Source organism: Mesoplodon densirostris, chromosome 1 (assembly GCF_025265405.1).
Source record: "Mesoplodon densirostris isolate mMesDen1 chromosome 1, mMesDen1 primary haplotype, whole genome shotgun sequence".
Taxonomy (NCBI): domain Eukaryota; kingdom Metazoa; phylum Chordata; class Mammalia; order Artiodactyla; family Ziphiidae; genus Mesoplodon; species Mesoplodon densirostris.
The window spans coordinates 36,111,164-36,135,702 of NC_082661.1; the positions used below are offsets into that span (position 1 = coordinate 36,111,164).

General features: G+C 40.6%; 1 protein-coding gene across 3 annotated transcripts in view; it reads left to right on the forward strand.

Annotated features, from left to right (window-relative positions):
* Nucleotides 1–16,917, forward strand: part of CPEB3 (cytoplasmic polyadenylation element binding protein 3) — a 180,263-nt gene extending 163,346 nt beyond the window's left edge. For all 3 annotated transcript variants that reach the window (XM_060114405.1, XM_060114311.1, XM_060114505.1), the window contains exon 10: nt 16,318–16,917. In XM_060114405.1, the coding sequence (XP_059970388.1) occupies nt 16,318–16,545 (228 nt within the window). In that variant the 3' untranslated portion in view covers nt 16,546–16,917. The remainder of the gene's footprint in view (nt 1–16,317) is intronic.
* Nucleotides 16,918–24,539: the final 7,622 nt, after the last annotated feature.

Below are 24,539 nucleotides of genomic sequence, written 5' to 3' on the forward strand. Positions count from 1 at the left end.
CGCCTACATGACGCTTCGTGTACTACATACCACCTCTGGCTCAGCTCCCATTTCCTCATCTTGAGTCAATCACAGCTGGCCTTTTTCTCTATTTTACAGGGCGATTATGGATACTGTTTCCTCTGCCTGCCTAAAGCTCACTTTTCCTTCAGGTCTCAGCTTAATTGTGAAAATTTTAGGAATCCTTTCTTCAGTGGAGCTTACATCTTCCCCATAGATCATTGTCATAATACCATCTATTATCCCTTTGTGGCATTAAATACCTCTGTAATGAAGCAATGCTTTAATGTCCACCTATGCTTCTAGACTCTGCAGTCGATGAGGGCAATCAGTGACTGTGTGTCTCTCGTGTTAGCTACTGTATACTCAATAACTGACACACAGTGGACACACATTATTTAATTATATTTGAATGAATGCTGATTGAGAACTTCCAGATGGGAAGCCCTTTGGCATGTCCAGCTGTCCACCAGAGGGCACTCTGCACAGCTTTCTTTTTTTACTTAGTTAAGCACGCACTTGAGTAATAAAGAAGTTTGGGTTTTGCTGTTCAGCAGATCAAAAAGTATTCTTTGACACTTATAGTACATTAAAGCTAGACTTTAACTTGGGCATGACCTCATCCAACCCCCTTTATTTACAACAGAGAAGAATCTATGAGAGGCTTGGAGACTCTCAAGACACCTGTAATTGACATGAGAGCTGCCTCTGCTTATGGAACTCCCTTCCCGAACGTTGCTGCTCATCCAGGGTCTAATGTTTCTTTAAACCCACTTCTTCTATGAAGTCATTTTTCCACAGACCTGGGTAGGAACCCCTGAGTTGTGTTATAGGTCCTTTAGTTAGTTTTATACGTGTTTCCATATTTCATGTAACTTTTCAGGTGAACATATACTGCACAGAGCAGGGCACGTCTGGAGTTTGATATCAGAATTTGTCAGTATGTCTATAGGTCATTTTGAATATTAACAAAATGAATTTGAAATTTTTTTTTGGCAATTGTTTTGATTTTAATTTTTATGTTGTCTTCATGTAAACCCTTTTTTAAGTCAGTGTGAGCCAATGCAAGTCCACTGGATTATAACATTTAGTGAAACTGGCATTTTTGCTGTCATAATGACCCTTGTTATTGAACATTATTATAAATGAGACAAATACAATTCATGCCTCAGTTTTTACTTCAAAAGAGAAGTTATTAACATCTTGAAATAAATCCTTTAAGGCTTACATTTATGCATATTTTATGGCTAATGTTCAACAGTCACTGGTCAACTGGTTATTCATCCCTATGATGACAATATCAAAGTTGTATGATACCCAGCACAGGGTTCTCAGCATTTCTTCTGCCTTGGCATACACTCTCATGGGTAACAGAGGCTCCCTAGAACACTAATGCGGGGGGGTGTTTATGTATCTAAGGGTCCCACACCCACTCCTGCCATCATCAACCACAGAACCATGACTGCAGTAAAAAAAAAAAAAAAAAAAAAAAAGTGTCCTGGCTTAGGACCTGAGACATCTGAGTTTATACTTCTAGCTCTTCTCCCAGCCATGATGTGACCTTGGGCAAGTTACTTAACCTTTTGAGGCTTGATTTTATTGTCCCGAAGTAATAAGAACACTAGCCTAACAATCTTAAGGTTTATTACACAGATAAACAATGAAGGTGAAGAAGTGCTCTGGAAAGTTATTAGGCTGTACAGATGTTGATTTGTATCATTGCTGAACTTGGCCTATTTAAACTGTGCTGTTGGTTCCTAACCATATGTCCAAGACTAATAGTTGATTTGCTCTCTTTTTTTTTTTTTGTCTTTTAAAGTGCCTACTCAGTTGCACTCAGAATCTTTAATATAAGGATAATGAAATAGTTGAAGTTGACACTAAAAAAAATAAAAAGAAAAAAGAAAATTTAACATACGTGCCAATCTATCAACATGCAAGTTGGATGTTAGTCAAGACATGTATGTAGAGACTCAAGTTTCCTTTAAAGGTGTAAACACCTGGATGCATTTTCTATTTAAAGGATTGAAGGTGTTTCTCTCTTTAGTCTAGAAAGAGGTTTTTTTACCAGTATCTTCTCTGCTAATGAAAAGATTTTGAACCTGAAATTTAGTAAAAGGTTAGGATTAAATTTTACTTATATTCTTTTGAACAGTGTTTCTGTGAAAAACTGGAACAGTTTAAAGTATTTAAGTACAATAAGGGCAAAAGAGGGCACCTGTACTCATTCTGTCTGTTTTAATGGTATTTTTAGAAGTGATGCCAAATGAACACTTAAGATGTGAAAGCTCTGCTAAATCCAGTTTTCTTTATAACTCTTCTAGGTCACTTACATATGAAAGATTTTTGTAGTGTGAAAAATGAGATCATTAGAAAATGGGTAATCTTTTTACATGGCCATTTTTCTGCTCTTTTGTCTACTCTCCATGGTCCTGAGAAAATTTGTAAGGGTAGAATCAGTTGAGTCTCCCTTAATCTAAAAAAAAAAAATACGATTTGATTTATGTGAACTATTTCTTTATAAAAATCTCAGAGATCCCTCCCACAGCTATTGTTTAGCACAGCTATTGTTCTAGTAGAAAGGATACTAGACTAGAATCAGCCAATCTTGGGTTTAGTCTTAACTATACCTACTAATTGTGTAGCTTGAAGGAAGGACATGTGTATATGTGTGTTAAAGTGGTTTTGAAAACTATAAAGTACTCTGTCAATACACAGTGACACTGACAACACATTAATTTACATGAAATCATAAATGACTAATATTTGAGCTCTTCTGGAAGATGTTTATTAGACAGTCTAATTGGAATTTCACATTATAAAAGGAGTTAAATATTTCAGGCAAGATAGGGGTAATGTTGGTTGGTTATTTGGGTTTTTGAAACAGGAGGAGGAACTCTCAGTAGGCAGGTCTGCCCTGCCCAGGAATCTGTCCCTAAAATTAGTTCCCCAAATTATCATTTCCTACATTGTTCTCCATGAAACATGAATCCCTTGGGATTTTAATATTTATTTTACAAAAAAAATCTTTTTCTGAGTCAAATGAGTTTAGAAATGCTTTCTTGAAGAAAGTTAAATAGGCTAGTTTATTCTAGGACTTCTTGGAAGCTTTTATATACTAATCTCATTGTGAACATCCAAAAAGGAAACAATATGCAATTTTCCACAAATTTTTTGATCATGGAATTCTTCTAAAATGTACCATCTCTTGGGAATAGTGTTCCAGGGAACCCAGTTGTGTAATTAGTGTTTTCAGCTTCTTTTCTTCTTTCATGCTCAAAATCAAAAGTTTAGTAAGCAGTTGATTGTTTTTCCTTTCCTTGGTCCTTTTTCCAAGTTTGTCCCACCCACAATATAGTCTCTCTCTTTTTTTTTCCTTATTGTGGTGAAAAAAAACACATGAGATCTACCCTCTTAACAAATTAAGTGTACAGTACAGTATTGTTAACCATAAGCCCAACGTTATACTGCAGATCGCTAGAACTTTTTCATCTTGCATAATCGAAACTTTATACCCTTTGAACAGCAACTCCCCACTTCCCCCTGCCCCCAGCCCCTGGCAATCACCATTCTACTTTCTGCTTTCTATGAGTTTGACTACTTTAGATTCCTCATATCGAATCATATGGTGTTTGTCCTCTTGTGAATGGCTTATTTCATTTAGCATAATGTCCTTAAAGTTCATCCATGTTGTCACATGCGACAGGATTTCCTTCCTTATTACTTCTGGATAATATACTGTTTTATGTATATCCTACATTTTCTTTGTCCATTCATCTGTCAGTGGGCATTTAAGTGCACCCACACCTTGGTTTTTGTGAATAATGCTGCAGTGAGCATAATAGTGCAAATATCTCTTCAAGATCCTGCTTTCAGTTCTTTTGACTACCCAGAAATGGAATTGCTGGACATGTGTCTTCTATCTACAAAGGGTTGGGGTGGGGTAGCTGCATATTCAGAATGCTGGGAAGGGCACTGAAAGCATGGTTGCTATTCTCTTTAGTATTTGTAGTCCTTCATCTCTTGATTTCTTGAGATTATCTGTTGTATCTTTCTAACACATCAGTCTCTATATAAGTAGGGAAAATAGTTTTGAAATCAATATACCATTGGGAAATAATGTTCCCTTGACTCTATTTTAGCTTAGTGTAGAAAACCTGAGAGTCTGACTTTGTTAGCTAATTTGGAGCTTTCTGATACTTTTATTTAAGGAACATTGTGATAGTTAAGCCATAGCACACCGTATTTGCTTTGAATAGCACTTCTTAGAATAACCCATTTTTTATTTAGTGAGATGTTATCCACTGCACCTTTCTTTGCAAGCACTTCAAGTACTTCACACATTTAATCTTTTTTCCTCTCTTCACTAAAAACATATTGGGCCTGAATTTTAGCTAAAGATTATCAAAGGCTTTATATTTTTAGCCTACATGAAGATTAATATGAACTAGTAACCATACTAACAGAAGTGCTGATAATACTACTCTTTGTCCCTGGCCACAGCTAGAATATATGAGATGACTCAATAGTAAAAGAAGTGAGGGTTCTGACGACCTGTTCCCAGACTATTTCTGCTCCTAGCCTTAGTCTGGGACTCCCACAACCCAGCCTTTAACTTGCTGCTGTTACTGGCCCTGGCCTTGATCTGGCTTGAAAGTTTCCCAGCTGTAGCTATAGCTATGTTTGGTTTGACCCTTTGAGAGGAAACAACACCCAGAAGTGAGTTCAAATATTTTCTGAATACCACATGGGCTTATTTTGAAGCCCTGGGAGTCTCAGAGCCTTTGACTAGAAATAGCTTTTAAAATAGAGTTTGGGTCATCTTAAGAAAGAGAGAAAAATATTCCTCTTCTCTGAATGGCATGGGACGTTTTTGTCTTGTCTCTCCTTCCTGGTCTTGACCCCTCATCTCTTCTGTCCTTTGCTCTCTTTTTATTGTCTTCTCCTGTGGGATTGTGATAATTTTTAACGTGAAAACTCTTTAGAGTGATTAAGTGTTCTTCTTTCCTTCTCATATTTGAGTTTAGACGCTGTTTATGAGATTGTTAATGGGAAAAAGACAACCACAGTTTTTTAAGTAGTTATCTCAGTAGGATATTCAAGTTTTTTGACCCCAGAAGGCAGGGGTATCAGTCAGTTAGCAGTTTCTTGGTGAGTGCTTATTTTTACTTGGAAGAGCTGGTCCGAACCTCTAATATAGTAGAGGAAGCTGTGGCCTGCAAGATTATGATGTAGCCAGTTAAATGGATAGAGCCAGAGGGCTCTGCACGTCTGCATCCTGGGGGGTTGGGGAGTAGTGATGCCATGGCAATCATGCATTTTATAGATTTTAAATGACTTTCTTACCCGTTGTTCTCTATATGATATACTCTTGATTTGGGGCTGATTTATACCCTCACCTCCAGCCCCACTCCCAAGCAGCATGGAAGGAAATGAGATTAGAGAGTGAATGTATGATGTATGCAGGATTCTGTCAGCTGGACCTTCTTCGTTTCATGAAAATGTAATCTTAAGACCAAACAGGGCACTCACAGATCTCTCTGTGTTCTATAGACATATAGCAAAGGTGTCAACATTAGCACACATGAGTATGTTTCCTTGTGGGAAAGGCATAAGGGTGACTTAAAAACCTTTCTTCCCCTAGCCCTTGAAAATATGAAAAATGGTCAATCCCATCCTTGGAAAGGTAAAAAGAAAATAAAATTCAACCATTTTCGCTGTGTTTATTTTAATCTACCCCAGATTTCTTCTAAAATTAATAACTGTGAATTTGCTCTAACTGGAAGGTTGTGGATAACTTTGTTGCTAAGGAAAAGCTATTTTCACGTTGCTTTAATTTCCTAGGCATCTGTCATCTGCTTTCTAAACAGCAGGATTCCAGCTCATAGTTGAAAAACTAAAAATTTATGTTTAAACATTCTTAGTACTGCCTGCCGGTGGAGGACTTGCTTTAGCAACTGTAAAGACACCGTGTTTAGTGGGAATGGTAATGAGGTTACTGTGGATTTTAGGCCTGGATAGATGTACTCTGTGACACATGCCAAGAAGATTAGGAATACGTTATGGTTTTTTTTTTGCGGTATGCAGGCCTCTCACTGTTGTGGCCTCTCCCGTTGTGGAGCACAGGCTCCGGACACGCAGACTCCGCAGCCATGGCTCACGGGCCCAGCCGCTCCGCGGCATGTGGGAACTTCCCAGACCGGGGCACGAACCTGTGTCCCCTGCATCGGCAGGCAGACTCTCAACCACTGCACCACCAGGGAAGCCCTATGTTTAAAGCTTTGAGTACACCAAAAAAATTGGTCTTTCCAGGAAGCATGTTGCTCCAGATGATAAGAAATGGCTTACCTGACTTCTGGGCAGGCCTTTCCAGACAGTTATCCCTGTTTATATACCTCTTCACTTGGCCTCTTTCTCCAGTTTGTCCACTCTGACTCCATTAGCTGAAATCATTGCTGCTGCTCATCTTCCAGCCACTTGTAAACATGCCTTACCTGCCTTGGGACGGCTGGGTATCTGACAGACTTAATTTGTTTTTTTTTTCCTGTCACCAAAGGGCAGACTGCAGCAGGGGCCAGCTGTTCTTAATATGACCTTTAGCACATAATTCAAGCTGAGCCTGACCTTGGCTAATGCCTCCTTTCTCATTTCTACAACCTTTCAGGTCCAAGGAGAGAGAACTCTGGACCTGTGAATAGTCTATGGTCTCCCTAGGTATCACCTCTCTGCCACCAAGAGCTTAGTCATTGCTTTGTTTACTTTAGGAGGTCATTATGTTGACCAATATCAAAATGACTGCCAAGCAAAATATTTTCCCTAGCTTGTTAGAAACACAACAATGTCAACATTGAGATCAGTTTATTAAAGTATGGCTTTTTCTTCGCCTATATCATTCTACATATATTATTCCCTTTTTCCATCTTTTTATAGCCACTTATCCAGCATTCCCCATCAGTCTTCCTTATCTTTAATAGTTATCCCTCATCAATAAGTTACACATGTTCTCAGCGTCCTTGGGTATGGTCACCTCCATTAGGTGTGTAGTATGAATTCAAGCGTTTCTCTCTGTAGGAAGTTCTCATCTCCAGGTCCTGTAAATCTCTTTGAACCAGAAGGTCAGCTTGGTGATTTGATTGGCTCTGTGAAGGGCTCTAGTATTTGAACTTTAATGGTCATGTAGATCACTAATGTGATCCCAGTAGGTTGGTGTCTCCAAAGTGCTGTAGCTTAATGATACTCCAGGTGTTTTAGGTGGTTAACAGAGAAGCCTCTTTTTATGTTATGTTATTTTATTTTTATTTTATTTGGGGGTATAGTTGACTTACAATGTTAGTTTCAGGTGTACAGCAAAGTGATTCAGTTATACATATACATATATCTATTCTTTTTCTGTTTTTATTTTAATAATTATGTATATGTGTATTGGGAAAAATAGAATTAATCTGGATAGTCAGGTAAAACATCAAGTAATAGTACAGATGGTATTAGGATATGACAAAAACTACAAATGGTTGGGAATGCCTTTAAGAAACTCTCAAATAGACCATAAATTATTTTAAGGAAGAACTATGTCTTGTTCTCCATTGTATTTCAGTTTTTAATACGGTGGCATATAAGGAATAGGCACTCCATAAATATTCATCAAATGAATGAATCCATTTGAGCCAAAATAATCACCCTTCTTTAGCATAAGGACCACCTAACTACCAGTGTTCTTCATGCAGCTACTTCTCTTTGTTGATATAAATTGTTAGAGGTACTGCTTGACTGTTGCCCTTTGAGAGGCTGTGGTTGCCACTTTGCACATGTGTTTGTGGATCATTTTGACTCTTGGTGTATGTCCTACCTTTTGGGCAAGGCTGTACTCTTTGGATCAGTCCTTGCACACAAGTGCTGACAGCAGCTTTGCAATAATAGCACCACTCACCTATCTGGAAGGGAGCCCTCTGGAAGGTGTCGGGAAAGGCCTCCGAGAGCACAGTGGCAGTCCAGAAGCCACATCCTTTACTTTTTTGTCTCTATCCAGAGTCTTAGTTAATGTGTGAGATTTAGCAAATGTGGTTATCTAGCTTTTAATACAATTAAAATGATTGGAAGTTGCAAAATTATAAAGGGTCTTTGAAAGGTATTAATAGAAGTGGTAGCAGATAGACACATTTTGAAGGAGGTGACAGAAAAAGTGAAAACTGTCCACTGCATTGTCCTACTTGCACTACTATAAAGGACTCTGATAGTACCCTTTGCTTAAGAGGGGGAAGAATAAATAGTACATTTTAGGAAGATTTCTATCAAGAAACATCAAAATTCAAGATGTTTAGCACCAAAAAGAAAAAATGTCTGCTCCATGGAAAAGTAACTTATGAGAAATCCATTATTCCTTAAGGAAGCTGATAGAATAAGGTATCAGTGTATGCCTAGGCCTGGTGCCTCTGGCATGATAGGGCTTCATGGTAGATCTTCTGAAGTACTGTGTTGACTAGATCCCTCAAAACCCCTCATGCAGCAAGGAACATTGGTGCCAAGCTCAGCTGGAAGCCTGAATACACGGAAGATGGAGTTTATTCATATTGCATTTTCAGATATCAGCATGAATGTATTACTTGACCTTACATTTATTTGTTCAGTGTTCTTCAGTTTGCAGTAGGTGCTTGTATCCATCACTCCACTAGATCTTAATATCCCCATGTTGTAGAAATCGTTTCAAAACAAACACTAATTCAGTCTTTTTCATGACTGCATGATATTCCACAGGGTAGATGTACCACATTTTATTTAACCGTTTCCCTATGAAATGGAGCAGGACCATGTGGGGCCCTCCTGGGTACAAAAGCCCCTCTGCATCCCCCGTTTCTTGTTTGTAGAAAAGGCGTTAGTCTCCTAGGCCTTCCCTGAGTTCCAAAGAGCAGACTCAAGCAGTTACTAATTAGGAGAGTGAAGAAATGCAGAAACAAAGGAAAAATAGTCAAGAAACAACAGTTCAGCAATAAAATAGAGTCCTAGTTCCTCCTCAAGGGAAATACATAACAATCTGACACATATCTTTGAGTTGTTCTGCAGGAACTAAGACCCCACCCCCACCCCCACCCCCCCAGTGGAGGATGGTGACTACATTGCTGACCACAAACTCACAGACCCTAGACTGGTTGGAACCAGAAGGTTGATGATTAAGATTCCTGAAATACCACCCTGTTACCTCAACACCAACCAAACAAGAAAGTCATGCCCCCTGCAACCCTCACCTCAAATGTGGCCTTTCAGAGCCCTTCCCTGAAAGCCATCAGGGAGTTTGGGTCTTTGAGCATGAGCCTCCTGTTCTCCTTGCTTGGCCCTGTAATAAAAGCTGTACTTTCCTTCACTACAACTTTGTATCGGTGAATCGGCTTTGCTTTGTGATGGGCAAGCGGACCCAAGTTCGGTTCCATAAAACTAAAATTTCTGAACACTGAAGATAAAGAGAAAATGTTACATGCTTCCACGTGAAAAGAGCTAGTTACTATCTCCTACAAAGGGAAAAAAAGAAAGAAATTGGCATCGGAGTTTTCATCTGCAGCATTGGAAGCTAGAACACCAAGGAATACTGTTGATTAGTCTGAGAGAAAAAGATGTGATCCCAAAATCCTGTATTTAGTCAAGATATTATTTCTCTGTCAAGAAGACTTGGAAGAACACTAGTAGCTTTATGCTATTCTAGAAATAAAAATGGAGAAAATAATCACAGTTGTAACAAAAATCATAAATTACTTGCAATGAACCAAACCATAAAAATAGGATCTACATAAAGAAAGATTTAAACATAAAAAAATAATGATAATCTTTAAAAAAAATCAAAGCAACTAGGTCTGTATGAAAAAATTAAGGGCCAGGTTGGCCTTCTTAATAAGGATTAGAAACTTAGAAGCTTCAGAAAGAAGTAAATATATTAGACTATGTAAAAATAAAATACATTTAAATGTCAAAGATTTCCTGAGAAAAGTCAATAGGCAAATGATGGATTTGGAAAACAATTGCAGGTTATTATTTATACCATACAAAGAACTCTTAAAAATTTGCAAGAAAAAGACATACAACACAGTGGGAAAATGGGTAGAAGATAATTCACATAAGAATTCACAGGCAATGCACCTAAAAAGATGTTCACATTTATTCATAGTCAGGAAAATGAAAATTAATGTCACTTTATTCTCATCAGACTGGAGAGCATTTAAAAGAGGTGATAATTACTTATTATGTGCTGATAGAGATGTGAATTGCTACATTTTAAAAAAGCAAAGTAGCAAAGTCTTAAAATTAAAAATACCTATACTCTTTGACCCAATAATCCTACTGTTGGTTGTTTTTAATGCTATAATCCCAATGCTTAGAAATAAAACCACAGATGTGAGGACACATGAAAGGCATATTTATTGCAGAATTGTCAATAGTGGCAAAAACCTAAAAAACAAAGTAAATGTACATGTATGAGTGTTACCCAACCGAACTTGGGTCCCCTCACCCATCACAAAGCAAAGCCAATTCACTGATACCAGGTTGTGGTGAGGCATTTATTGCAGGGCCAAGAAAGGAGAATAGGCAGCTCATGCTCAAGAGACCCAAACTCCCTGTTGGCTTTCAGGGAAGGGCTTTGAAAGGCAACGTTTGAGGTGAGGGTTGCAGGGGGCATGACTTTCTTCTGTTTGGTTGGTGGTGAGGTAACAGGGTGGTGTTTCAGGAATCTTAATCATCAACCTTCTGATTCCAACCAGTCAGGGGTCTGTGTGCTTATGGTCAGCATGTAGTCACCATCCTCCACCTGGGTGAGGGTCTTAGTTCCTGCAGAACAACTCAAAGATATGTGTTAGATTGTTACGTATTTCCCTTGAGGAGGAAATAGGACTCTGTTGTATCTCTGAACTGTTGTTTCTTGATTATTTTTCCTTTGTTTCTGCATTTCTTCACTCCCCTAATTAGTAACTGCTTGAGTCTGCTCTTTGGAACTTAGGAAAGGCCCAGGAAACTAAAGCCTTTTTCTACAAACAAGAAACGGGGGACCCAAGGTGGAGGTTGTATCCAGGAGGGCCCCACACCGTCCTGCTCCTTTTCAATCCCCTTCCCTTTTTAAAATTCATTTATTTTTTTAAAATAAATGTATTTATTTTTGTCAGCATTGGGTCTTCGTTGCTGGCCGTGGGCTTTCTCTAGTTGTGGTGAGCAGGGGCTACTCTTTGTTGTGGTGCGCGGGCTTCTCATTGTGGTGGCTTCTCTTTTTTTTTTTTTTTTTTTGCGGTACGCGGGCCTCTCACTGTTGTGGCCTCTCCCGTTGCGGAGCACAGGCTCCAGACGCGCAGGCTCAGCGGCCATGGCTCACGGGTCTAGCCGCTCTGCGCGGCATGTGGGATCTTCCCGGACCAGCGCACGAACCCGCATCCCCTGCATCGGCAGGCAGACTCTCAACCACTGCGCCACCAGGGAAGCCCTGTGGTGGCTTCTCTTGTTGCGCAGCACTGGCTCTGGGTATGTGGGCTTCAGTAGTTGTGGCACGTGGGCTTAGTTGCTCCACGGCATGTGGGATGTTCCCAGACAAGGGATCAAACCCCCGTCCCCTGTGTTGGCAGGCGGATTCTTAACCACTGCGCCACCAGGGAAATCCCTGTTCACTTTAAAATGGTTAATTCTTTATGACTTTAGCCTCAATTAAAAAAATTAATTTAAGCTCTTAAAAAAAACTGAGGGACAAAATCCCCCACATAACCAAAATGCCACTTTTACACCTAAACAAAGGTAACATTAAAATATATATATATATATATATATATAATGGAAAGTGCCCTTTGTGCTAGGCTTGAATCTCCTTAAGTACTCTTTTCACATGTGTATATATTACAAAGGGCTATTGTCTTTCTCCTCTGGCAGCTTTCTTTTGCTGAATGTAAAAGACCAACCCTCTCTCTCACTGCTGGATCCCCTTTTCTGGGCTTCTTGGGACTCTGATCTGGTTGCTGGAGCACCCTGAGTGTAGGCGTCTACTTGGTGGTAGGGGCAAAGCAGTCCTCAGCTCATGGACCGAAGGTGGAAAAGCTGGCTGCTCCTAGTTCCCCACACACCCTGCCTCTACCAGTAGTCCTCCCACCTCAGGGCAGAAGGGACTTAGTCCACCACTTCGCTCCTTCTTGGCCTTCAAGTACAGGGAGTTCAGGCCAGGTTACATACACTTTCATGAGCCTACAGCTCCCTCCCCCCAGGAGCCCACAATCTCTGTAGATCACATTCTTCCCCAGATCTATTCTGTCCTCAAGTTGCTTGAAGATAAGGAGAAATGCTGACCAAGGCAGAACTATAGCTAGGAAATGCCAGAGGAGCAAAGTGGAGTATTAAGTTCAAAGGAGGAAGGAATAGTTCCCTGTGGGACTGAAAGGCTGGGCCTATAGTTAATTTTCGACAAGGTTGGTGAGACCATTCAATGGGTAAAGAATAGTCTCTTCAACAAATGGTCCTGGGGCAACTGGATATCCACATGCTAAAGAATGAAGTTGGACCCCTGTTTCACACTATATACAAAATTAACTTGAAATCAGTTAACCTAACTATAGGAGTTAAAACCATAAAATTCTTAGAAGAAAACATAGGGGCAAGTCTTTTTTTAAAAAATAAATTTATTTATTTTATTTATTTATTTTTGGCTGCGTTGCATCTTCATTGCTGCACATGGGCTTTCTCTAGTTGTGGCTAGTGGGAGCTACTCTTCATTGTGGTGTGTGTGCTTCTCATTGCGGTGGCTTCTCTTGTTGTGGAGCATAAGCCCTAGAGCACGTGGGCTTCAGTAGTTGTGGCATGCTGGCTCAGTAGTTGTGGTGCACGGGCTTAGTTCCATGGCATGTGGGATCTTCCCGGACCAGGGCTTGAACCTGTGTCCCCTGCATTAGCAGGCGGATTCATAACCACTGCACCACCAGGGAAGTTCAGGGAGCAAATCTTCTTGACCTTGAATTTGGCAGTGGATTCTTAGCTATGGCATCAAAAGGAAGAACAGCAAAAGAAAAAAATAGATAAATTGGACTTGCTCAGAATTAAAAACTTTTGTGCATCAAAGAACATTTTCAAGAAAGTGAAACACAACCTACAAAATAAGAGAAAATATTTGCAAATCATATATCTGATAAAAGTCTAGTATCTAGCATACATAAAGAAGTCTTATAACTCAACAACAGAAAACAATCCAATTTTTAAAATGGGCAAAGGGCTTGAATAGACCTTTCTCCAAAGAAGGAATACAAATGCCAACAAGTATATGAAAAGATGCTCAATGTCATCAGTAGGGAATTGCAAATCAGAACTACAATGAGACATCTCTTCATACCTATTGGGATGACTATAATCACAGAAATGGAGAACAAGTGTTGGTGAGTATATGGAAAAATTGAAACCCTTTTACATTGCTGGTGGGAATGCAAAATGGTACAGCCGCTGTGGAAAACAATTTGGCAGTTCCTCAAAAAGTTAATTATAGAATTGTCATATGCCCCAGCAATTCTACTCCTAGGTATGTACTGAAAAGAATTGAAAACAAATATTCAAACAAACATATGCACATACATGTTCATAGCTGCACCATTCACAATGGCCAAAAGGTAGAAATAACCCAAATGTCCATTAATGAATGAATACATAAACAAAATACCATATATATACATGCATATACATACACAAACAATGGAATATTATTCAGTCATACAAAGGAATCAAATATTGCTATACGCTACATGGATGAACCCCAAAACATTATGATTAGTGAAAGAAGCCAGACACAAAAGGTCACAATTATGTGATTACATTTTTTATTTATTTATTTATTTATTTATTTTTGTGGTACGCGGGCTTCTCACTGCTGTGGCCTCTCCCGTTGCGGAGCACAGGCTCCGGACGCGCAGGCTCAGCGGCCATGGCGCACGGGCCCAGCCGCTCCGCAGCATGTGGGATCCTCCCAGACCAGGACACGAACCCGTGCCTCCTGAATCGGCAGGCGGACTCTCAACCACTGCGCCACCAGGGAAGCCCTGTGATTACATTTATATAAAATATCCAGAATAGGTAAATCAATAGAGACAGAAAGCAGATAGGTTGTTGCCAGGGGCTGGGGAGGGAGAGAAGGTAGGGAAAACTGCTTAGTGGCTACAGGGTTTCCTTTTGGGGTGAAGAAAATGGTTTGGAACTAAATAGAGGTGGTGGTTGTACAACATTGTGAATATATTCAATGCCACTGAATTGTTCACTTTGTTTGTTAATTTTATGCTAAGAAGGAAAGAGAAAAGAAAGACTGGGCCTCACTGGGTACAGGAAATTGTTGGGTGGGCTGAGCATGTAAGGTGGGAAGAAAGTGCAGGTAAGTTAGAGACCAGGTCGAGTTTGAGTTGGGGACTAGATGGGAGGGAGATTGGGGCAAATCCTGAAGGCTCTGGCTTACATTTGAGTCGCAGGGGACAGGGAGTAAGTACTCCATTATACTGAGGCAGCTAGGCTTACTCCTGAAGGTAGGGGAGAGCCCGAAGGGCTTTTGACCAGGCAAGAGACATTGAGAAGGCAGATGATTGAAACGTCTACCTGGACATAGGAGAACTGACCCAGGGAAGGCCTGGAGCTTGGTGGCCAGTGCAGAGGCCATCAGTATTGGACAGGTGTGGATGCACGTTGTGGTGGCCTGGACTAGAGAGGAAGTAGGGGGAGTGATAACTACACTTAGTGAGGGCATCTGATGTGCCAGGCACTGTTCTGTGTGCTTTATGTGATTTAGCTCATTTGCTTCTCATAGGAACCCTATAAAGTACGAACTGTTCTTTTCCCCCAGTGTACAGATGAGGAAACAGAGGCTCAGAGTCCCTGAGAAATTTGCCTGAGGTTGTATAGCTAGTAATGTGGCTGGGATTTGAACCTAGGCAGATGACCCGAGAGCCACTACAGTTTTAATTATGATGCAGGGATGAATGTGAGATTCTTTTTTTTTTTTTTTTTGAAGCCCACTCTCTAACCTGTTAGGTTGAGGAGGGAAAAATAGGAGGAAGGGAACTAGAGCCAGAGCAAAGACATTTTCCCCCTTGGGTAACCAAGGGCTGGGACAGGTCATCTCCAGTGGGTCTTCCAAGCAGAGACAGAACTCCAAAGGAGGCCGGCGAAGGGGCCTTCAGAAGGGAAGGTCCAGGAATGCCAGAGCCCAATCCCAGGCGTTCCCTATGTCCCTGCTCCCCCCATGCTGTCCCCCATCAGCCTCTCGGTACCCTGCCCCGTGCCCTGCTGGAACCTCCTGGCTGCGTCCAGAGGCAGCCCAAACTGTCAGGCAGTTGGCTCATGACTAAAAAAATGTGGGTCCCCATCTCCATAGCCCCAGTGGCCACAGTGCTTGCTCTTCCCCAGAACGGCTCTAGAGGTCAGCGTGGGAAGGAGCCTGATCACAGAGACTTGCCACCTTCCTGCTAATTTCTAACATTTGGTATGAAAACATTAATGATTGTCCGTTTCTGAGGTTCTAGGAAGCGGACCTGGGGGAAAACTGTGGTAACTTTTGTTCTTCCTTGCTTCTGGTTTTCCTCTAACATAGCCTGCAAGGCTGTGATGAAAAGTTCTCTATTGAAGCTTCCAGTCTTGGAGGGAGATTAAGGCAATAAAATCTAAAAAATAAACAAGCCTCAATTGTAGCTTCTTAACATCCCCCCTAGTCCCTCTTTGCCTGCCATCCATTGTGAACAGTACTGGGAGGTTAGTCTTTTGAAAGCCTTATGCTTAAAACATTGAAGCCCAGAGAGCCTCACAGTCACGCTTCAGCTAGACTTGCCAGCCTCAGTGGGACTTCCCCTTTGGCCCAGCTCCTGCCAAACTTCCCCAAGTACGTGCTCTGCCTTTGCCCACTTTTGGGCTTTGTCCTTGCTGGTTCCTCTCCCTGAAATGCTGTGCGTGCATAGCCGGCTGCTTCCTGCCTTCAGGATTCAGCTCGTGTGCTTTTACCTGTGCTGCCTCTCTTAATCCTCACCAGCACCCTTTGAGGTAGACCCTGCTACGCCCATGATGTAGATATCCAGATGTGTGTGTGTGTCCGTGTGTCACCGTTACCCCCACTTTACAGATCCACATATAGAGCAAACAGAAGCACAGAGAGAGGTTACTGCCGTCACACAATTAGTAAGTCGTAAGTCAAGGAGCAGATCCCGTACTCTCAGCCACTGTCTGATACCAGCTGAGTTCAACACCGAGTCTGACTGGGACATATTAAGCTCCATTATAAATGCTCAAGGGGAAGAAATGTGAGGAAGCTTTGCTAAAATCTTTTTTCCTGTCTTTCCTCTTTGGGTCCAGGTGGAAGTGAAGCCATATGTGCTGGATGATCAGATGTGTGATGAGTGCCAGGGCACACGCTGTGGTGGGAAGTTTGCCCCATTCTTCTGTGCCAACGTCACCTGTCTGCAGTATTACTGCGAATACTGCTGGGCGAGCATACATTCCCGCGCCGGGCGGGAGTTCCACAAACCGCTGGTGAAGGAGGGAGGTGACCGCCCTCGCCATGTCCCGTTCCGCTGGAGCTGAGCCCAGGGTATACCCAGCCACAAGTACTGGAGTAGATAACAAGGAGGGAAAAGAGAGGGCACTGCCTCAGGGCTTACAGTGTTCTGGAAATCTGTGCATTTGTTCTCGATTTTTAAAGAAGAAATGGGTCTTTTTATTATTATTATTATTTACAGTCATATTACTGAACTCAGTGTCCAGTATAATACAGAATTGCAGAGTGTATAACGGTACTGATTTGCACTTTGATTCACACCTTTGTCTGCTTGGTACCTTAATTTCTTACACCTGATTTGTCACTTGTAGACTGCCATTCTCATCAGCGGCCATCAGGTTGATGTCTGTGATTTTTTTGTTTGTTGTTGTTGTTGTATTGTTATTGTTTTGATCGTTTTTGAACTGGAGCATGCACTTATTTTCAGAAACTTAGAGAATCGCCCCTAGGAGAAGACTTACCAAAGGTAATACTCGTGAGTAGGTGGCAGATGTAGCTAAAACTTCACAACAATTCAGCAATCATTAGCTGGGGTCATTTAGAGTAAGGAAAACCCTTAATGAAAATAAGCCTTTAGTTGCTCTCTATTTTGACATGTAAGGATACCTCATAAGCTGAATCTTTATTTTTCCTTCATGTTTAATTTTTGTTTTGCTGAGGATTTTGGTTAGATCTTTTAGTGTTATGTAAATTTATGCTGCAATAGCTTTTGCTGCTATTAAAGTGGTATTATTAATACCATAATACTCTATTCAGGCTAAGGTATCAATTACAAAAAACCCAACAACATACTTTTGTGATTTAGGGATAGAATCAGCTGCCGAAAGGAGATCAGAATAGACTTGAGAAAGCTTCAACGGAAGGTCACTATTTCTGACTGCATGTTTACTTAATCAGGTTGCTGCATGCAATAAATTTTATATCTGATGTCTAGTATAAAACCTTCCCACAATGCACAAATTAAGAATCTATATAAGCTATAAAATACTGATTTTTTTTAAAAAGATTTTTTTCATTCAAAGAAATGGTAATTGACTGGAGGAAGGCATGCCTCAATAAATGGAATGCTTCTGAAATTAGGAACAGCCCATAACAGAATGACCTATATTACAACCAATATAAAACCTAGGTGTAGGATATTCTTAAAGCAAATTTGTGGATGGTAGATGAAGTACTTTGCGGTGCTCTGTTATATATTGTGCAATTTATTTTATATAGTAAAGTGATTATGTCTAACTGTGATCAAACTTAACTGTTTAAAGCCTCTGTGTCAGACATTAACGAACTTGACAGTTCATAACTGGTATATTATTAACTAACACATGAGCTCTTAGTTACAATCTCCTAGTGCTTGCACCATTTTACATAGCTTCAGACCTTGTCCAGAAAACCAAAGAGCTCATCTTAGCTTACAAACACTAGGAATATATACAGTATATAGAGATAAGTTGTCAATTGACAAACTAGGCACATTTTAAGAAAGTTGTGTGATCGTGATGCTAAAGAAATGTCTGTACAAAATAAGATGGCCTGGGCAGGTTGGTTGTCTGGGTGAGAAATTAACTACTTAATTCCCTGGATTTATCCTGTAAAGCTTGAATAGAATTCAGACCTGCTAGTACTACCATGGACATTTTTTTAGCATTCACTCTTGGGCTGCAGATAGTAATATATAAACACACACAATGATTATGAGACTATGTAAATCTTTTTTTAAATCTTCTTCCTATGTTTTGGAATTCTGGGGACAATCTGACTGGATATGACACTGCAGAATAGATTTAAGTCGCTGTGTTTTATGTGCTGTGATGTCCTTGTACTGTCTTAAGTTAATATCGCTTGGTTTTGTTTTGTTTTGTTTCTCCAGTGTTTAGTTGCAATTAACAGCTCTCAAACTATAGTTTGTTTTCAAAAAGGAAAAAACAAAATAGTTTTTTACTGGGTTAAAAATGCTTATTAGAATTCTCCCCCTTTGAGGTTACCTCTGGGCTTTTTGGTAATAATTGCTTTTTTCCAGCCCAGCTGTGGTTTTCTGTTTGTTTTTTTCTATGTTTGTGGTTTTTTTCATCTGTACAAGAAATTTTGTTATGCACTACTACTTTTTGTATTCTAGACAGTTTTCAAAAGTTGGCTGAAGATTTTTTTGTTTGTTTGTTTTTAAGGAAAAAGGCATGCTTTCTGACTGACATGGTCTTTTGCAATACCTCAATTTTGAAATATAGGAAAGAAAATGATATTTTCTAAGTAAGTTTATTCAGAAAAATATATATTAATTTAATTCTGCAAGAAAAATGATTTAACAGATGGGTAACTTTATTTTTTTCATGCTTATTTGTGTTTTTTGAAAATGAAGAAGTTAGAGCTTTATAACTATAATATTAAAGATCATATCTAACCTACAGAAATCTACCTAATTATGTGAAAGAAGCAAAACTTTTTGAAGAAGCACCCCTCTTTCATGTACTAAAATAATACTGAGATTAAAAAAAAAAGCTGGAATATTGTACAGCATAAAGCTGAAGTGAAGGCGAAAAAGCATTGTCATAAAGAATAGGTTTCAAAAAATAAACTCCATTTGGTGCTGAAAGTTGTGAATAGGTGGTGGAAACTACTTTCCCTTAATTTGTATATTTATAATCAAGCGTTGATTGTGCACGACTGACCAGGATTGTGAAAGAGTTCTTCTGTTTGTATTTTTTTAAAGAGAACTTTTTTAGTTTATTAAATTATAACATGTTCCCTTTTGTTTTGTAAATAAATGTGCCCCCAAGTTGTTAATGTTATATTAAAAGAGAGGGTCCTTCAAAAAAATTATTTTTTAAAACACAGAGGTGTTCTGACCTGCAACTTGATGGGAAGCCCCCGGGTATCACAGGTCCTGTTGTGGCCTTTCCTTGATGTGACACTTGAACTAGTCGATTTTTTGAAGGCTATAACCTAACCTCGACTATTTGTTGTTATGTGCAATACTGTTTGTACTGTTTGTATAAAAAATAGAAAAAAAAAAGAAAAGAAAAAAGGCATAAATCTTTATTGCAGATTTATTTTCATTGCAAACTTTAGACATTGTGATTCACTGAAATCATTTTTCTACTGTCAAATATGTACCTTTTCTTCATGCTGGTATTTTTTCAATAGTAATGTAGCCTTTGTACTGAGACAAATTTTCATTGTTATTTTTAGAAAGATTTTTTGCTAAGAAAAAAATTAAACATATTTACATATTTTTCATTTTATTTCGTATTTTCTTTAAGGAGTGCTTTCTCAATCATTAATAGAGTTGTTTCTGGGAGGGACTTTCATATCTGGTCAATGTCATAATATTATTTTGTATTTTTACTTGGAATAAATTAATTTTATGATGCTAATTCTTTAAAAGTTTATTTTTTTCATTTTCAGTTATTTTTGAAGCTAAAACCTTTGTAATATTGTTACTAAAGTGTCTAGTTTTTTGAAATGCAAAGCTTTATGTATTAACTTGCTGATGTGGTTTACAATAGTGTGACAACGATGAAAATGGTTGGTTATGTAAAGTGATTGGAAAATGTAATGGATAATTGGGTAATAAAATGACAGAATGAGCAGAACATGTGAGATTTTGACAAGCCTTTTCCTTTATTACAGTGGTTTAGTGTAAGACTAGGGATGTCACAGTACAATTCTCTAGGGATGTCACAGTGGATTTATACAACACCAGGTGCAGCCAAATCTGTGGCCCTGATGATGAAGTCACCCCTTACTGAGATACCACCAAGTTGAGAACCTGGCCGGGTTGACAGAGTGTTTTATTGCTTTTCTCCTCTAACTCTTCATTCTGTCGTGTGTGTGTGTGTGTGTGTGTGTGTGTGTGTGTGAGTGAATCTGCCACCGACTGCTGTCCACATGTGAGTGGGTACCTTTCGCCAGGCCGAATCTTTGCCCTGCATTTACAGTGGTGACGTCTGAGAGTGAAAGGAGGTCTCTGAGAGGACCGGCCCTCTGGGTAGTTAGACTTGGATCATAGTGTCTCGCCCAAGTGACCTCCCCGAGCACACAGGTGGCCTGGCAAGGCGGCACACTCCGAGGTCACCACTGTAAACGGACAGTCTCAGACTTCGTCTTCCTCCACCCCCAGCCCGCTCCCTGGTATGGTGCCCCTTGTTTGTCCCTTATTGTGGCAACACATCTGGCCACTCCGAGCATGATCTGTCTGCCCTCCTGCTTCTTTTCCAACACCCAAACTCACCTTGAAGCTGTGCTGTTAAGGCAGCGTGTCATTGTCATGGCACCTAAAATTAAACAAAAATCATACAACTGCAAAACTGGTGTTGCGTAAACAGAACATCCAATGACTCGCTCTAGACAGGTGGTGTGTTTCTCCCAGTCCTTGATGGCCTCTTCCAGGCCTCCCGCCACGGAGGCAAGGTTATCAATGACTCAGAGAAACACGTGTCCAGAGTTGGCTCTTGGGTATGCTCTATGTATTCAGTTTTGTAAATAATATATAGATTAGATCAAGTTGTGATGTAAAATTTTAACTCAAATTGGATATTACTGGTTGGAATTTTACATTAACTACAAATAAGTGATTAGGAACAGAAGAAAAGAAATTGGAAAATTTTTGCTTAGTGGTATAAAGATTATGCTTAGATTTCTGCCTATATCTTGTGTTTTATAGCTTGTTAGTGAGGCATGGGCTAATGCAGAATGTACTGCATTTATGCAATTAGCAAATAACTGCTAGTTTTCATTTTATCTATTATATTAGCAACAAAATGGCGTTTAACTGGGTAAAGCTCCTACCTAAATATTTGAGTATTGTGACATCTCTACTTGCAAGGTTTGAGTGAAAGATTAGTCACAGATTCGTGAAAAAAAAAGTTATCTTTTTGTTAAAACTGGCTTATTTGTATGGATTGTTGCTTTTTCACCAGTTTGTGTGGTATGTCAGCTAACATTTTCTGTTGTTTTTTTTAAAATAATAACCAAACTTCTCTATCTCAGCTGCAATAGTGTTCCATTTTACCAGAGTATTTTATAATTAATGCTGTTGACTTTATACCCCAAAATGGGTCAAGAAATGGATATGTGATTTGGGGATGTTTAAATTTGTATGACAGTGAAGTTAATCACAACAAGTAGAAAACCTGGGTGCTAATACAGGACAACTTCTGCTCTTTTTCTTTTCTGGATATAGTTCCGTTGGGGTATAAAGTATTAGGTATTTGTATTTTTGCTGTCAAAATAATGGACATAACTTTTAGAGTGTTCACAGCTAAGATCTCTGTATTTGTTTTTCAACTAACAACTAATTTTAAATGTATTGTATCTTTTATTACCTGTTCTCTTAGATTGTTTTTGCTAGTAACCCTTACTCAGCTTCCGCCTTTGGGGCTTGGACTGATATTGCTTGTGTGGAACTGCAGTACTGTGACTAACCATGGAGCTCAATGCAGCTATTGCTTACAACTGCTTAAACTTTGTAGTTTGGACTTCTTTTTTTTTTTCTGTAATAACAACTTATTAAATCTAGTTGTATGAAGTACTGACACTTGTCATCCTTTGCACTTGCCAAGGAGTATCTTGGAGTACATGGATTGCGTCTGGGAATATTTGTACACTCCAACTTGCTTGATGAGCTTTTGGGGGGAGAGGGGACAAACTTCTTTAAGCGGGTTAAATACAGCAACATTCACTTTTTTTCTGACACGAATGACACTCGTTTAAAAAAAAAGACCACGAATGCATTTAAAACAGGAAGGTGTTGACACAATGTGTGTATGCAAGATTTTAAGGTGCACGTGGGCATGCCAGCACTTGCCACATGAAACCAATTTTCAAAATTAAAACCAAGAAAGTCAATGAAAACGTTAAGTACGCCCCCTTTCGTTTTATTTTTCACTCTCTGGGATCCTCTCGGAAAATGGGTCCTTTTACAATCCCGTAGCGACTTTGGACGTGCTAGAAGCTCTCTTGTAGGCACTAACTTCAATCCTTGTAGAAAACGGACCACAAGCGGCCGCACCTAAGAATTCCCTGACAGCTTTCATAACATGCAGGTGTCAGCGTCCCAACCCCGAGCCGTACTTCCGTGGTGGGGAGCGGGGTCTGGCGCAGGTGTTTTCCACACGAGGGCTCCAGCGCCGCCCGAGAGTCTGCTGGCGCCCGAGGGGGCGGGGCCGGCGCCGAGCAGCGCTCCGCCCCTCGGGGTCTCGGCTCCGCCATCCGGCCGCTCGGCTCTGCAGGGGAGCTGGCGGGGCTGCGTGGGGCGGCTGGGCTCCCTCCTGGGCTTTCGCGGCCCCTCTCCTGCCTCGCGCCCCTTCCCGCCGCTGGTCCCCAAGTCCGGCCCCAGTCTGCCCTCCCCCAGGTGGCCCCGGCGCGTGGCCGCGGCCCACAGGTAAGCTATCCCGCGACCGGTGCGCGCGCGCCCACCCCGCCGCCTCCCGGGCTTCGGGCGCGGCCGCTGCAGCACCAACCTCCCGAGATGCTATCAGGGTCCGGAGGCCTGAAGCTCGCGCGGGAGGCCCAGGGTTCAGCGCAGCCGTGTCGCCGGACGGCATCGACCATTTGGAGCTCTGTGTCTGTGCCTCGTGCAAAATGGGGAGAGGAATACTATGTTTCAGGTCCTTTTTACGTTTGATTTTCTAAAACTACATCATGCACCAAGCACCAAATGGAACCCTGTTTTCAGAATGCTGGTCTGACTTGGGCCCCACGTTTGTCTCCTGGCAAAAGCGTTCTGGGATCCTAACTCGGAGGGGGAGTAGGTAAATGAGTGGTGCCGAGGTGACGAGCAGCTTGTTATTTCTAGGGGGTAAAAGCCGGGAGGCCTGGCGTTTCTGGGGCGTGAGGTTGGAAGCGGCGGTTCTGAAGCAAGCCCCTTGCTGGACGCTAAGCCCTCGCTGTGAGGGGATGTGCAGGACAGACCCTGACGGCTGAGAAGGCTGGGGTTAGGTCTAAGGTACCCGCTTTACAGAAAGAAAACTCATTACCCACAAACACTGATGATCACAGCTTAAAAATTGTAGTTGGGTGGTTTTTCACAAGACCCATGGCACATGGGTCACTTGGACACTTAAATTGGAAGACTTAAAAGCATGTATTTTAACTAGAACGGTTGTACTAGATAGGTTAATGATTGCTGATGAGATGAGGGGAGTCCAAAATTGAGGAGTCCTATTGCTATTCAAAGGCCTGTTGGGAAGAAAAACTGCTCTAATTTAGGCTCAGTGATTAGAAGCCTGTGAGTTAACTGGCAAAAGACAGATTAACAGGAGCTTATTCATATGCACATGAATCCAGCAAAAGAAATGGCCCCTCCATAATTAGAGGTAGGTGTCTATAACCTAATTTAATAGGGGAAAGGAAGTGGGGAGAAAGGAGCTTCTATGGGAAGATCAAATGGTTTCTTATTTTTTTTTAAATCAATTTTCCAATGCAATTGTTTTTTAATTAGCAAATTAAAAAAAATTAAAGTATAGTTGATTTACATTATTCGTTTCAGGTGTACAACATAGTGATTCAGTATTTTTATAGATTTAGGAAAGACGGTGGGTTTTTAGGGGAACAAATGGGAGATAAAGTTTGTGATAATGTTTGTTTATGCAGGTGTGAGCGTTTCCTGTGTTCTTTTGGCCAGTGAAACTCCCCAGGAGAGGGCGTTCATTGATTGATTACAGCCTCGCTCTCAGAAACTTCTGCCTTTAGTCAGATAAGGGAAGCTTTGAAAAAGCTTCTTTTGCATCTATTGAATTTCCAATGTCTTCAGTTTAAAATCATCTTAGTATCAACTCTGGAGGTCCGAGGGGTCCCCGCAGATAAATGGCTGGAATGACTTTATCACTGGAACAGGTAACTGAAAGTTATCTGTATTCTGTCCCATTACGGAGTATTATGGAGGGAACAAATTCTTTGTCTGGTCATTGTTTGTGTTTAGATAAAGGACTTGTCTGTAACTGCATGTACATTCACCTCAGTATTTAATTCTGGCCCCGTAAGGGTCAGCCCAAGTCATGGAGTTTTCTTCTTTGCTGTTACTGGT